The 13,099-nt window shown below is 41.3% G+C and overlaps 1 protein-coding gene across 3 annotated transcripts in view; it reads right to left on the reverse strand.

The window, feature by feature from the left end:
* The window catches only part of LRP6 (LDL receptor related protein 6), a 128,679-nt gene that overhangs the window by 71,299 nt on the left and 44,281 nt on the right, over positions 1–13,099 (reverse strand). For all 3 annotated transcript variants that reach the window (XM_087766679.1, XM_087766680.1, XM_087766678.1), the window contains exon 3: positions 1,962–2,159. In XM_087766679.1, the coding sequence (XP_087622805.1) occupies positions 1,962–2,159 (198 nt within the window). The remainder of the gene's footprint in view (positions 1–1,961; positions 2,160–13,099) is intronic.

The following is a 13,099-nucleotide window of genomic DNA, read 5'->3' on the forward strand; positions in this document are numbered from 1 at the left end:
TGGCGAATGGAGTCAAATCCAGTTGATGACCAGTCACGAGTGGTGTTCCTCAGGGCTTAGTATTGGGGCCAGTTCTGTTCAATATCTTTATCGATGATCTTGATGAAGGGATTGAGTGCACCCTCAGTAAGTTTGCAGATGACACCAAGTTGGGTGGAAGTGTTGATCTGCCTGAAGGTAGGAAGGCTCTACAGAGGGACCTGGACAGGCTGGATCAGTGGGCTGAGGCCAATTGTATGAGGTTCAACAAGGCTCAGAGCCAGGACCTGCACTTGTGTCACAACAACCCCATGCAACGCTACAGGCTTGGGGAGGAGTGGCTGGGGAGCTGCATGGCGGAAGAGGACCTGGGGGTGCTGGCTGACAGCTGCCTGAACATGAGCCAGCAGTGTGCTCAGGTGGCCAAGAGGGCCAATGGCATCCTGGCTTGTATCAGAAATAGTGTGGCCAGCAGGACCAGGGAGGTGATAGTGCCCCTGTACTCGGCACTGGTGAGGCCACACCTCGAGTACTGTGTTCAGTTTTCGGCCCCTCACTACAAGAAGGACATCGAGGTGCTGGAGCGTGTCCAAAGAAGGGCAACGAAGCGGGTGAAGGGTCTGGAGAACAAGTCTTATGAGGAGCGGCTGAGGGAGCTGGGGTTGTTCAGTCTAGAGAAGGGGAGGCTGAGGGGAGACCTTATTGCTCTCTACAACTACCTGAAAGGAGGCTGTAACAAGGTGGGGGTTGGTCTCTTCTCCCAAGTAAGAAGTGATAGGACAAGAGGGAATGGCCTCAAGCTGTGCCAGGGGAGATTTAGATTAGCTATTAGGAAGAATTTCTTCACAGAGATAGCGTTGGAACAGACTGCCCAGGGAAGTGGTGCAATCACAGTCCCTGGAAGTGTTCAAAAAACGCGTGGATGTGGTGCTTAGGGACATGGTATAGAGGTGGACCTGGCGGTTAGGTTAATGGTTGGACTCGATGATCTCAGAGGTCTTTTCCAACCTCAATGATTCTATGAAATCAGTGTCACAAGAAACTGTGGAGTTCAAAATAAATACCACAGGAAGACAGTGGATATGTTTCATGTGTGCTGCCTATGTTCCTACTTACAAGTCCACACAAAGCACCTATCTTGTCAATATGATTGATTTCTTTATGCCAGATTAACGTTTGTGGTGAAAGAAGGGACAAGTCCCTAAGAGATCAGAACGAAGAGCATAAGAAAGGATATTTCATGCCTGGATAAACCAGCTGAGGCATCACAAAAATTTGCAAAGGATAACCTCAAAAAAATCATATCTCTATATGATACCTTGGGGCACAAGCTAACTGTGATTCATTTGTGTGTGCAAACAGTCCTTTTCAAAGCTTTCTCATTTAACAAAGAGGGTCATCGCTCAAATCAGGGATAAATGCATATACACAAAGTACTAGTTATACTCTTAATTAAGAAGTAGCTGTGACTGGATCAAAAAGAATGACATCATCGCTATAAAACTGTTAGAGGAAAACAGTCATTTTAGGATAGTTCTCTGTATAGACTGTTTTCCACTAATTTCCCAACCCCTAGGATTAATGAAACTGAAATACTAGTATATAATGATCCATTTCTTCAGATTATTTTCTGCGTTTCTGAATATCACAGCAACAGGAAACAGAAGACCTACTGAAAAGGGACAGATTTGCTATGTAGTCTTACACACTTAACAACAGGATTCAAGGACTTCTTTATGGGACTGGTTCTGAGAAAAGACTTAGTGAGAGTTACAGGATACCCCAAAAAGGACCACGCGCTGAACTTCACAGTGTTGGAAAGGGAAGCATCAGGAAGGATAAAAGTTTCTGATAGCAGTAGTTTCCTTAAAATTTTGCGAGTGCTAACATGACAATTCCCTGCAACACAACTTATGATGTTGCTTAAGCAATATCTTCTAAGAAAAGCACTGCATTACATACATCAAACAAAAACTTCTTACCTATGACTTCCATCCAGATTTGATTTGTGGATGAAATTCAGTTTAGCATCTGCCCAATAAAGTTTCTGTTCCTCATAATCCAACGTCAGTCCATTTGGCCAATATATCTCCGTGTTGACTATAATGGAGCGGCTTGAACCATCCATCCCAGCACGTTCTATCTTTGGCACTTCCCCCCAGTCTGTCCAATACATGAACCTGTAATTATTTTAAAAAGAGAAAAGACAAAAAAAGAAAACAATCATGTATAAATCTACAACTGTAACACTGGATACAACTTTCAGGAAAGGCAAAGGTGATCTCTGTTCTGCAGAGATAGTGTCTGAGGAGCTCTGTTCTACCGGGTAAGGTACACGTCCTGTGAAGCACAACAGAACAAAGTTACTTCACAAAAAGCTGAAGGAAAACAACTTAAGACAAACCCACAGTACCATGTCAAGTTATACTTCCATATGTTTCTTTCTTTCCTTGGGTCAAGTGAGGAAGTTGGGGATATCCAACGGATTTTGACAATAATCTCAGAATTCAACATTAAACAGCAAAGGTAGATATTACAGACTATCATAAAAGAAAACGGAAAAAGGTGTGTGGACTTATAGTAGACATAGCAGTTGCATGCAAAGGAGTGAAGTGGATTTGATGGAAGACCAATTCATGTCCTTTTTTTCAGAGAAATTCAGAGACAGGCAGCTAAGTCAACATGTATAAAAGCACAGTTTGCACCCACTGACCGGGCAAAACACTCCATAAAATCTTTTAAGACTAGTGAAGCAAGTTTTAAAACATGTTAGCACATATTGGCACATGTTTAAATATTATTTCGCAAGTAGCGGGGGGGGGGGGGGGGGGGAGTTATCTAGTTGCATTTAAGACTGAGGTGAAGCAAGGGAAACCACTTTATTATGGCTGGAGACTAGTGGGGAGTAAGAATATTTGTCCTTTTTCTACAGGTGGTAAAAAATGGATTTACTTTTGTGGGTTGTTAACGGAATGCATAACTAAACAGAAGTAGCATACAATATAAACAGATTAGACAAAGTGTGTCAACGAAGCTGGCTCTGTTTTGTTGTTGCAGCTGGGACAGACAAGATGACTACTGTCCTAAATTGCTTCTCATAACCCCACGACATCTGCCAGCATACCTGCTTGTATCTGTGCTCCCTAACCTGGCTCAGGCAAAACAATCCAGATTAGGAAAGATCTGAAGCCTTTAAACTAACCCAGATCATCACACAACCACAATATGTCACTATATGGTGCCCACATGTGAAGAGGCCTGGCCACCCATCCTTTAAAGAAAAACAAATGTGCAACACATTTAAGAAACATTTGCAGATGAAGTTATTCTTGGCAAAGATTTATTTTTTTATTTTAAAAAGTCAGGAAATTCCATGTCATATTTTTCCCCTTAATTCATGTCTACAGCCTGTTTGTTTTAATGCACAGCTATATCTGCGGACAGAAATGCAGCTGATTAACACAAATATTGCCCTACTCGATCCCAAGTGAGTCATTCTTTATGGAGCAACATGCCTGTCTTAAACACAGAGCACAAATATCTGAAGAGAACACATGAGTTCTCTGTAGGCATGAACCAGTGCTACGGAGAAACTGGGTTTCCATCAGGAAGAAGAAAAAAACAGAATAATTTTCAGATAGGTAGCACAGTAGCAAATCACCTGCTCAAGCTATGCAATAAGACAACTATATACTCAAAAAAAAGAAAAGTTAAAAAAAGTCAGGCAGCATTTCACTAGCGAGCACATGTGAGAAAGAAGAGAGAAAAATAGAGATTTATTTAAACATCTTTTAAAAGACCCGTCTTTGCCCCAGCTGTCAAGTCCTAGACTTCCAAATACTTCATCAAGGTTAATAGGTTCCAAGGCTCTGGCCACCCTGCTAGACCAATTTTTCAGGCTGAAACAGATCATTAGTCGCTGTACAGCCTCATCTTCTTCCCCGTCTCCCTCTCACCTCTCATACGCACTGCAATTACTCAAGCAAAAACAGGTAAGGGTAGTTTGGAAACAAAGCAAAGCCTTCTCGGACTTCACAAAACCAGCCCTATTTTATTTGTCAGAGGAGCACACATGCACACAGAACTGGCTTTAAGATTCCAGTCAGCTCCAGTGACCTCTGCTCAGTTTCTCCAATAGTTTTTTTTCCACTATCACCTGTTTGTTTTCCTCCACCTTGCTTGAAAGCCTATGGGTTTTAATGTCTCCATTAAAAATCTTTGGAACCAGCCATGCTCCAGCTGATGGCATCAAGGGCTGCGCTTCATTAGGGAAGCTGGGCTTTTCATCACTGCAAAAGTAATGGAGATTACAGCTTGATGACCATTTCTCTCAGGAAGCTGCTTTTAAGCAACTTCTTACGGATCATCTTTGCTTCCAGTACAGGGCTTATATGGCCACGGAAGAAACTGGATTCAAGGAACAGGTCTGGGCTAAAAATCAGTCATCAGTCTGAATGCGTTCCAGCGCACAGCTCCGTGAGCACTTCCACTTGCATGCAGGGTGTAGGTTTCTATAAGCTGCCTGAACCAGCACGGGTGCCAACAGCAGTCACTTTCTTACTCAGAAAGCGTACTTAGGCCCTTTTCTGCAACAGCTAAGCAAGTACAGGGCATGCGCACCAGGTATAGGAGCAGGAGAGGATGGGAAGAACTGTGTAGAACAGCTGAAAGAAATGCCCCGGTCATAACCATGCTTTAAGTTAACCGCAACTGCTAAGAGGCAAGGGAGACCTGACTAACATCCAAGGGGAGTGGGGGGGGACGGATATGACTGCAAATTCCCATTACTGCAGAGGTCTTTCTATAGATTCTTCTACAGAGATCTCAGATCCCTCTTTCCAGGTAATATCAAACTGTTCACATATGTGTGCTGGTTCCTCCTTACTGGAAGGCTTGCAGATTCTTGTTTCATTATATAATGGTTGGTAAGTAATCCATACGGAGACCATACAGAAAGGAAGATGTTATGACATACAGACTTACTGAACGATGGTAAGCCAGCCATACAGACAAGGTAAGGGTCATTCTCCCTCCTCCCCATCCTCTTCAAACATGTTTAATTTTTTCAATTTAAAAAAAAAAAAGTCACCACCAAAGGCCACAAGATAGAGCAAAATATTAACTGAAAAGTAATGTTTTGTGCTAAATTATGGCATTCAGATACCACCAGAAGACTATTGTTCTGTTTGCCTCTCTTGTCACCTAGTTATACCTTGCTATAAAATTTCAATACCCTTTGAATTTTAAGGAATAAACCCATATATATGTAGCATGTCTACTGTACAGTGGTACAGGCACAGAATTGGGCTCCATGCTGGGCAATCCCAAATCCATAAGATCCAGAGGGCAACACACAGACACGCTGCAACTGACTTCAGCAAGCCTGCTGGAGTCCAGAAACAGGAATGCTTTCTCATGCTTCTTAACTTTGGCTGATAGTACTGCTATTCCAGGCAGTTACAACCAGGACAGGGTGGTAGTAGAGCTCTGGACCCATCCAGCTGCTTGTCACTGCCTCCGTGCTGAAGGTCATCCCCCACCAGGGTCAACAACGGGAACTGCGAGCTCACACCTCGCTGCTGTACTTTACATACCAGCTACTTCATCCAAACTCATCTTTGCAAGGAGTTTAAAACTAGTATGGAGAAGCTGTAGTGCAGCAACACAATCAAACGTAAAAAATGCAAACCTGAATAAATGTACCCCTATGCCTAGGGATTTTTAAACATACATGGCATACTTTCTTACCTAACAGGAATACCAGACTTAGCAGGAAGACCTTTTATTTAGTATCAAATCAATCCATATAGAGCCAAATATCTCTTCAACCTAATAAGAAATAATTCCACAGCTGATTAAAACTGATCCTGTTAATCTGGTCGTCTTTTTCCTATTTAAATAATTAACCACTGTATTTTTAAGAACTTTGGTTTTAATCAAACAACCTTAATATTTTGAACTGCTTCATTATTTTTCACGTTGTATTTTCTCCGTACTGTTAAATGCCATGCTTGTCAGACTTTACTAGCAGACTTTGGAAATGGCTGCGAGCTGTTATAAAAATCTAACAGAAAAAAAAAAAAAACCCAACAACAAAGTGTATTTCTATTTATCTACGCTTGTAATTTTAACATTAGGAACTCATGTCAGGAAATGATACAGCCACCCCCCCCCCCCCCCCTTAAGGAATTAAGGCACATCAAGTATTTGACATATACTTATAGAAAAGAGGAAAGTTCTTAGACTGCAGTACTTAGCTGGTATTTTGTTTGACTGTGGCCCAGAATGTTGGTTTATCTTATAAGGTTATATCATCTATAAAAATTATGAATAAATAGAGGAAAAGCTTTGATGGTTTCTCCCTACAAACTTTTTTCTATGCATCTTTAGATTTGGCATTTTTTAATTTTTGTGTCTCAGGTAGGTAAGGTGAACCCAGGCAATAAAACCTTCTCCTAAAAGGCATCAGAAATCACTATGCACTGTACAGCTGTAACTTCGCAGTTTTGATTTGCCCCAAATTAAAAGGTTTTGCAATGGCAAAGAAAAAGAGGAAACTGCGTTTCTTGGTTCCATTCTGTGCGATGAACAAATATAACAAATAACAGAGCTTCTTCTCTAAAAAGCTCATACTAGGCATGCTGACGGCAGAATATCCCACATACATAGAAAAAAGCTTGCAGAGTACAAATGCCAAGAATAAATGCTATAATTTAGCAGTGATTTCCGACCGTATGCACAGAGGGAGAGAAATTCTTCGCCAGCACCCATCAGCTTTGCAACTTTCTGATCTGCACGGCTCCCCAACACTGATGCAGATCCTTTCAGCCCTGCTATCCCGCACGAAACCAGGCTCCTGCTAGGAGTGTCATTAAAACACCAGCCCCCATCGAGATGCATGCAACTGTTTCACTCACTGAACAGAGATACCCCACGCGACACTTAGCTGATTTTAAGGCAGTTAATTGGGACACCTTACAGGGCAGGCAAACGTTTACCTTCCTGAACGTTATTCAGTGGGAAGAACAGCTGCTTAATTGGGACAGCCAATTATTTGGTGAGGCCCTTCACAGTGAATGCTCCAACTTTGCAATTATGCTCGTTTCAGCCCCTAAGAACCTCTGAGCTCTACAGGGACCCAAACAGCTGCCAAACTTCAGAGCCCGCAAAGGTTTCAGAAGTGCAGCAGCCCCTGTGGAGCTCATCAGCTCTGCAGTGGTCCTTGTGAAACGCAGCCCGCTCTGGCTCCAGCACTAGCAGGACTGGCACTCATCTAATGAAGAAATACAAAGTTAAATGATAGGCGCTGGAGTAGTTCAGGAAAATGATGCGCAATAAATGTGTTTGGCTATCGAAAATAGCTGTTGACTTAAGAAGAAATGTTTGCGGGCCTTCAGGAGTTTAAGACAAGACATTTGAATCAAGTGACCCTTCAGGTATCCTTAACAGAAACTTCTTGAGGCAGGTTGACAGAGGGATGGAAACAGCAATCCAGAAGGACATAATAAGTATTGAATGAAACAGAAAATGGATTTTCAAATAAAGGGACTAAAGTACCACAGGAAGATTTTAGTACAAAGTTTCTCAACTGACTGCAAAATTCAGGAAATATTTTCAGTCCTCCAAGACAAGTGAAAAATGCACACCGCAAATTAAATATGGAGATAATTCTCCATAAAAGAGAGGGATACAATCAAGATAAACATGAGAGAAAAGCTGTTCTTAGCTAGCTAGCTGAGAACTGTACTCTTCTACAACAGAGTGTCTCTGTGAATAAGTGTGGACATCAGCTGAATGTCATTTTCAGAGTTGCTCTACAATAATTTCTTATGTTAACCTTCAGTGCACTCAAGACCATTTTTTGTGTGATTTAACTTACCCTATGCAGCTTTTCAGCTGCCTCTAAAACATCACTCTTGCACGTACTAAGAGCAGCTATGTGGGGAATGGGTGTGAAGTAGAAAGCTATTAACATCCTAACACACTGAATTTTCTTGCCTCAAACTTACTGGTTTTAGGACCCCACAGGCTCCCAACAAAGCTGCAGTTTCTCATTTCAGCTAGGCACACCTGGCTCAGAACCACCTGTCTTAAGCATTGCTACATACACCGGACAAAAACAAAACAAGATTTCTTTCACTGAAAACCAAGCCTTTTTTATTTTACTCTCCTCAAAAGCACCAGCGTGCCTAGCAAGCAACTGAACCACCCAGATGTGCTCAAAATGCTTGACAAGCAACCACCAGTGGATCAAGCCGCACCTTCTTAACTCCCCCCATCCCGTGAAGGGATGAAGGCTGGAGGCCTGGCAGAACTCCACAGGTACTTGCACCTCAGCTACTCCATTTCACAGCCCAGATTATTAGTGCTCACACCATCAAAACTAGACGTGAGTCTGTCCAGTGACTTCAACACAGTGACTTGTAACAGAGACATCTCATTCTGCCACTGCTGCTAACAAAGCAGTAACCTTGTGCAGAAACAGAGGTCGGTAACGATGAACTACTGCAGCTTCCATAGCTGATCTGTCAGGGATGCTAAAAGACTCGACTGACAAGAGGGAGAAATCAATGTGCAAAATTCCACATCTATGTATGTCTACTATACACTAGAAAAAGGTCTACTGGAAGACACATTTATAAGGCATACAAATATTTTTCCCAGTATACTCTATACTAGTTTTCTCAAGAGGAAGAGGTTATCCTGGTGATAGTACTTTTATGCAAATGACTGCATTTATCCTAGGACATCAGGCAGTATACTAGTCAGGCAAAGACCCACCTGTAAGCCCTATGGCAATATTGAGGATTCCCACTTTGGAGCTGGCTTTAGTCTCCTATTCAGACGTTATCGAGCAAGAGGAAGAAAATTATCACCAGACCTCCCCTCTTCTTGGAATTCATTTCTAAAATAAGGGATAAATGCAAACACTCCAGTTTTGGAAAGAAGAAAACCTGTGATGAAGCGATCAGAAGCTGATGCTTTGTTTCTAGCTCAGTATCAACAACACAGTATAAACCTAGAATGAGATTTTAGAGATGGTTTTCACAAGCTCTGAAAAAAAATACCTTAGCAAAACCACTGAAAGTCATTCATAAGAAATCAACATGGAAGCACAAACTTGCATGCTATTCTCATTTCATAAACAGAAGGAAACAACTCAGTATGCAAAAGTATGTCTCAGCCATCATGCCGTCTGTTTTCAGGTATTCGAGTTTAAAGAATACGCTGGGCAATCTGACAAGAAAGACAGACACAGATGAGAGATTGTTTTTCATTTTCACCCAGACATTTCTGAGAGTCCATGGGAAGTAAGATTTGACTTAACTGTCAACCATAACGCTGATGCACTGCAGAGTCACATGCATATGGTTGTCCTTTTGGTCACAGATCCCAAGGAAAAAGAGAAAGGGGCTCATTAAAAAACAAGCAGCAGCTATTTTTGCTGAATGCTCACAAAGGCAGAATTTCAATTGTTTGAGCAGGTGGAAAGGTCTCTTGCTCCTTGAACTTGTAAATTAGCCTTTTCTATCTCCAGACACAGAAGGTCTAACAACATGCCTTCCACAGTTATGAAACAGAAGCCATTTTCTGGTTTCTCCTAGAGCAAGCAGGAAATAGAGCTTGTCAGAACTTAGCAGCATTTAAAAAACAATATTTGAAACAACAATTTTCCCAGTTTAAGCCAAATAAATATAGAAAGAAACCATTTCCCCTCTCTGTTACCTATCTAACACCATCCCTAGGCCCTAACTGACTGCAAGATGGAAGCAAGATGCAAATGTGCTTTGGAAGGGCTCAGCCAGCCCTTTGCACAGGAATCACTCCAGATGTAATCCACCAGACCCTGCAAAGTTCAGCCAGCCTTTTAGCGGCAGGTAAGCCAACAGAAAACTAAAACATAAGTTAATGTAACAGGAGATGGACAAAATCAACAAAACGAAAATCCTTGCCTTCCAACCTACCTTGGTTCTTGAACTATAACAATAAAATAGCAGAGGAAAGCAAGCCAGCTGGCAGTTTTGACAGACTTTCAACAAACGCACGCACAAACAAAACCCAAAACACCTGACGACTGTGCCACAGTCTCTCAAGAGGCCAGGAAAGATGCTGAGCCAGGACAGACTGCGTGCTGCCACTGGGTAGCCCTTCAGGGCGGAGGAGTCTCACAGAGGCCTGCCCTGGCAGTGCCTGGAGCTGCAGTCACTCAGCATTGCCCACGCACACACAACCACCCGATTCAAACAGCTCTTCGAGATCCTATTAAAAGGTGCAGATCTACACACCTGTGAACTGAACAAAATGCTGAAAGCGAGTCTAAAAGAATATTTAGCTACATTAAAACTACAAGTGGTGGAGAGCAGTGAGAAAACGGTGGGATCACTGTTCACCATCTTTCCCAGATAAAATTTAAGTTTTTTGTACAATGAAAAATAATCTGTTTCTTTACGGGAACTTGCACTAAAAATACAAACATTTGCACTGTAAATATTTAGTTTGTAAATGAGAAATTAGAATTCGGTCATTTCAAAGAGCCTTGGGCTGAAACTGGACATGTCAGCTGCTACTATGAATTTTTCACTCCCTGCTTTGACACACAAGAATCTTTTCAGTACAGTCATAATCAAACTCGCTTCTTATCTTTCAACAAAAACCTGGGAGAATTCTTCTCCTTATCTCCCTATACATCCCGAATACAGGAAGTAGAGAAAGATTTTCCCTAAACTTGTATCTTAAATTGAAGCCCTAGGAACACACCCGCTCCTCCATGGCAGGAGAGCACAGTCATACATCCCAATCATGTCACCCAGCGCGTGAAATCTGTCATTTGGCATTCTGGGCTGTTTCTTACAAGCAAAAATCTAGTCATCCCACTGTACATCGCTATGCAAAATCTTGAGTTATGAACTGCACATAGGGTACTACAGAGATACGTCAACTACACTGACATTAAACACAATTTGCTGGTATAACTATCCTAGCAATCCTCAACGCAGATGCAGCTTACAACAGTAAAAGTTTTTATCCAAGACCTACTCACTTAACTCTATTCTCTGTTTCCCTGGATTAAGTTGGGGCCCAATCAATTCCCTGAAGCAGCTCACCATGCTATCGAGCGGGTACCTGTGCTAAAACATGAGAAGGCAGGATGGCACTGCCAGCAACAAGAGGAGAAAAGGGATTAAATTAGCTGAAAAGAAAAAACTATCAGGGAGTTGCCCTGTCTTCCATCAACTGAAACTGGGGAAACAGCATGTTCAATATCATGAGATCCTTCTGCAATTTTTCCTCAGTGAGATTTTTTTTTTTAGTCATTCCAAGTCAGTCTTTCATCAGTAAAACATGCCCTTGTTATTCAGCCCCTCTCTCAGTACACTATTCCCAACTGGATCACTTTTATGTTCGTGATTCCCAACTCCTCCAAGGAACCCTAATAAACTTTAATGCTCTACCAAACCAAGCTGGCTCTTACCCTTCATATCACATTGCCAGCACTCTGCTAATTCCTTTTTCATAGTTTCCATCCTATTGTTTGGTACGTGAATCAGGCTTACTTATATGTAACCATCACTCCTTAGGCTTTTTTTTAATTTATTTATTAAATGAATTCATAATGTCATTTAGGACTTCAGTACATTTTCAGTGCAGATCCTGTCCTTGTGATTTGCTTATCAGTTTGTTGATATGGAAACCAACCTGATGCTCTCAGTAAGGAACACGCAGGCAAGCAATTCATTCGTTTCAGCTTTTCTGAAATGGCTTTATTTGCCTTGACTGTTTTGGTTTTATTTTTTTTTCCTTCTATTCTTTGATCATCCACTAGACCCACTAAATCGCTTACTCTCCCGTAAGAAAGCAGCATGCACCAATTAGTCTTTTCATACTACAAAATTACCAAAAATAAGGCCTTATTTTTAACCCATCAAAAGCTACATGATGTTCACTACAAAATAAACCAAAAATAAGGGAAAGAGGAGATTGCTCATGGATGGTAAAAAAGAGTAGAAATAAAGGGACACAGTGTAATTAATGCATAACAAGACAGGCTACATTATACCAGAGACTTGGTTAGAGCCCTAATTCTGGAGATACAAACCTAGGTGGGCTTGGCTTTCACTGAGAAGGAGGAATGTTTTCACAGAGCATTTAGAAAGGCCCACTAAATGCGATCTGAATACCAGCCAAAGGCTTCACACTCAGATGAAACAAATACCCCTTCATTTTTCTATTGAAAACATTATTGTCAAATAACTGAGATGTCTGAGACCTCACTCAATCTTTTTCTAGGTTAGAATTTGCAATAAAGGAAGTAAGACCACTTTTACTTTTCCATTCCTACTTTAAACAGCTCAATATCAAGTACTCAGATTCAAATTTTATGGAAAAAGTGGCTATGCATTCCGCAGCAACTACACTTCTAGTATTTATGCACTTGGAATTCTGAAGTTAAAAATCAATTAAAACAGCTTTAAATCCAAGTCATTAGCATTTCTCCCTACAAGCTTCTTTTGCAGGTCATTCACCTGTTCTTCTGGTAAGAGCCAACATTAACCACGCACACTGCATACAAATCACTTCTGGCACAGAGATGCATTGAAAGGGGTGAAAAAAATCCAAAATGTACCCCAAGCACAGGCCTCACTCACAAGACATTTTCTAACAAGGCACAAAGAAAATGCCCACCAACCTATTACACTAAGGGGGGGGAAACCCACGTATGCTTCCAATCACTCAAAAGTGTCAATTTAAAACTTTCAGCTCAACCCTGAATTGCTCTGACGAAGGAAAAAAAAAAAAAAAAGAAAAAAGAAAAAAGAAAAAGTGCTGATCATTTGCCATCAGCTCACAGAATTTAAAATAATTATATGGAATGCCATTAATAATTTAAAAAAAAAAAAAAAATACAGGCTGTTTACAAACAAGCAGAGACGTGCTCTTCCCTGTTTTCACTACAGCATCCGGAAAAAGACAAAAAAGGATCAGATTTTGAGCAACTTAACCAGATAAAACCACAAGTTTTGAAACTCAGCTGGTGCTTGGGAGGGGGAGTGGGAAATAGGTACTACACAAATGATACAAGGATATACTGATAAACGTTTTGGAAAAGGGAAATGTACAT

This window comes from Nipponia nippon, unplaced genomic scaffold (genome assembly GCF_047370975.1).
Source record: "Nipponia nippon isolate SJK-2023a ecotype South Korea unplaced genomic scaffold, ASM4737097v1 scaffold_3, whole genome shotgun sequence".
In the NCBI taxonomy this organism is placed as follows: domain Eukaryota; kingdom Metazoa; phylum Chordata; class Aves; order Pelecaniformes; family Threskiornithidae; genus Nipponia; species Nipponia nippon.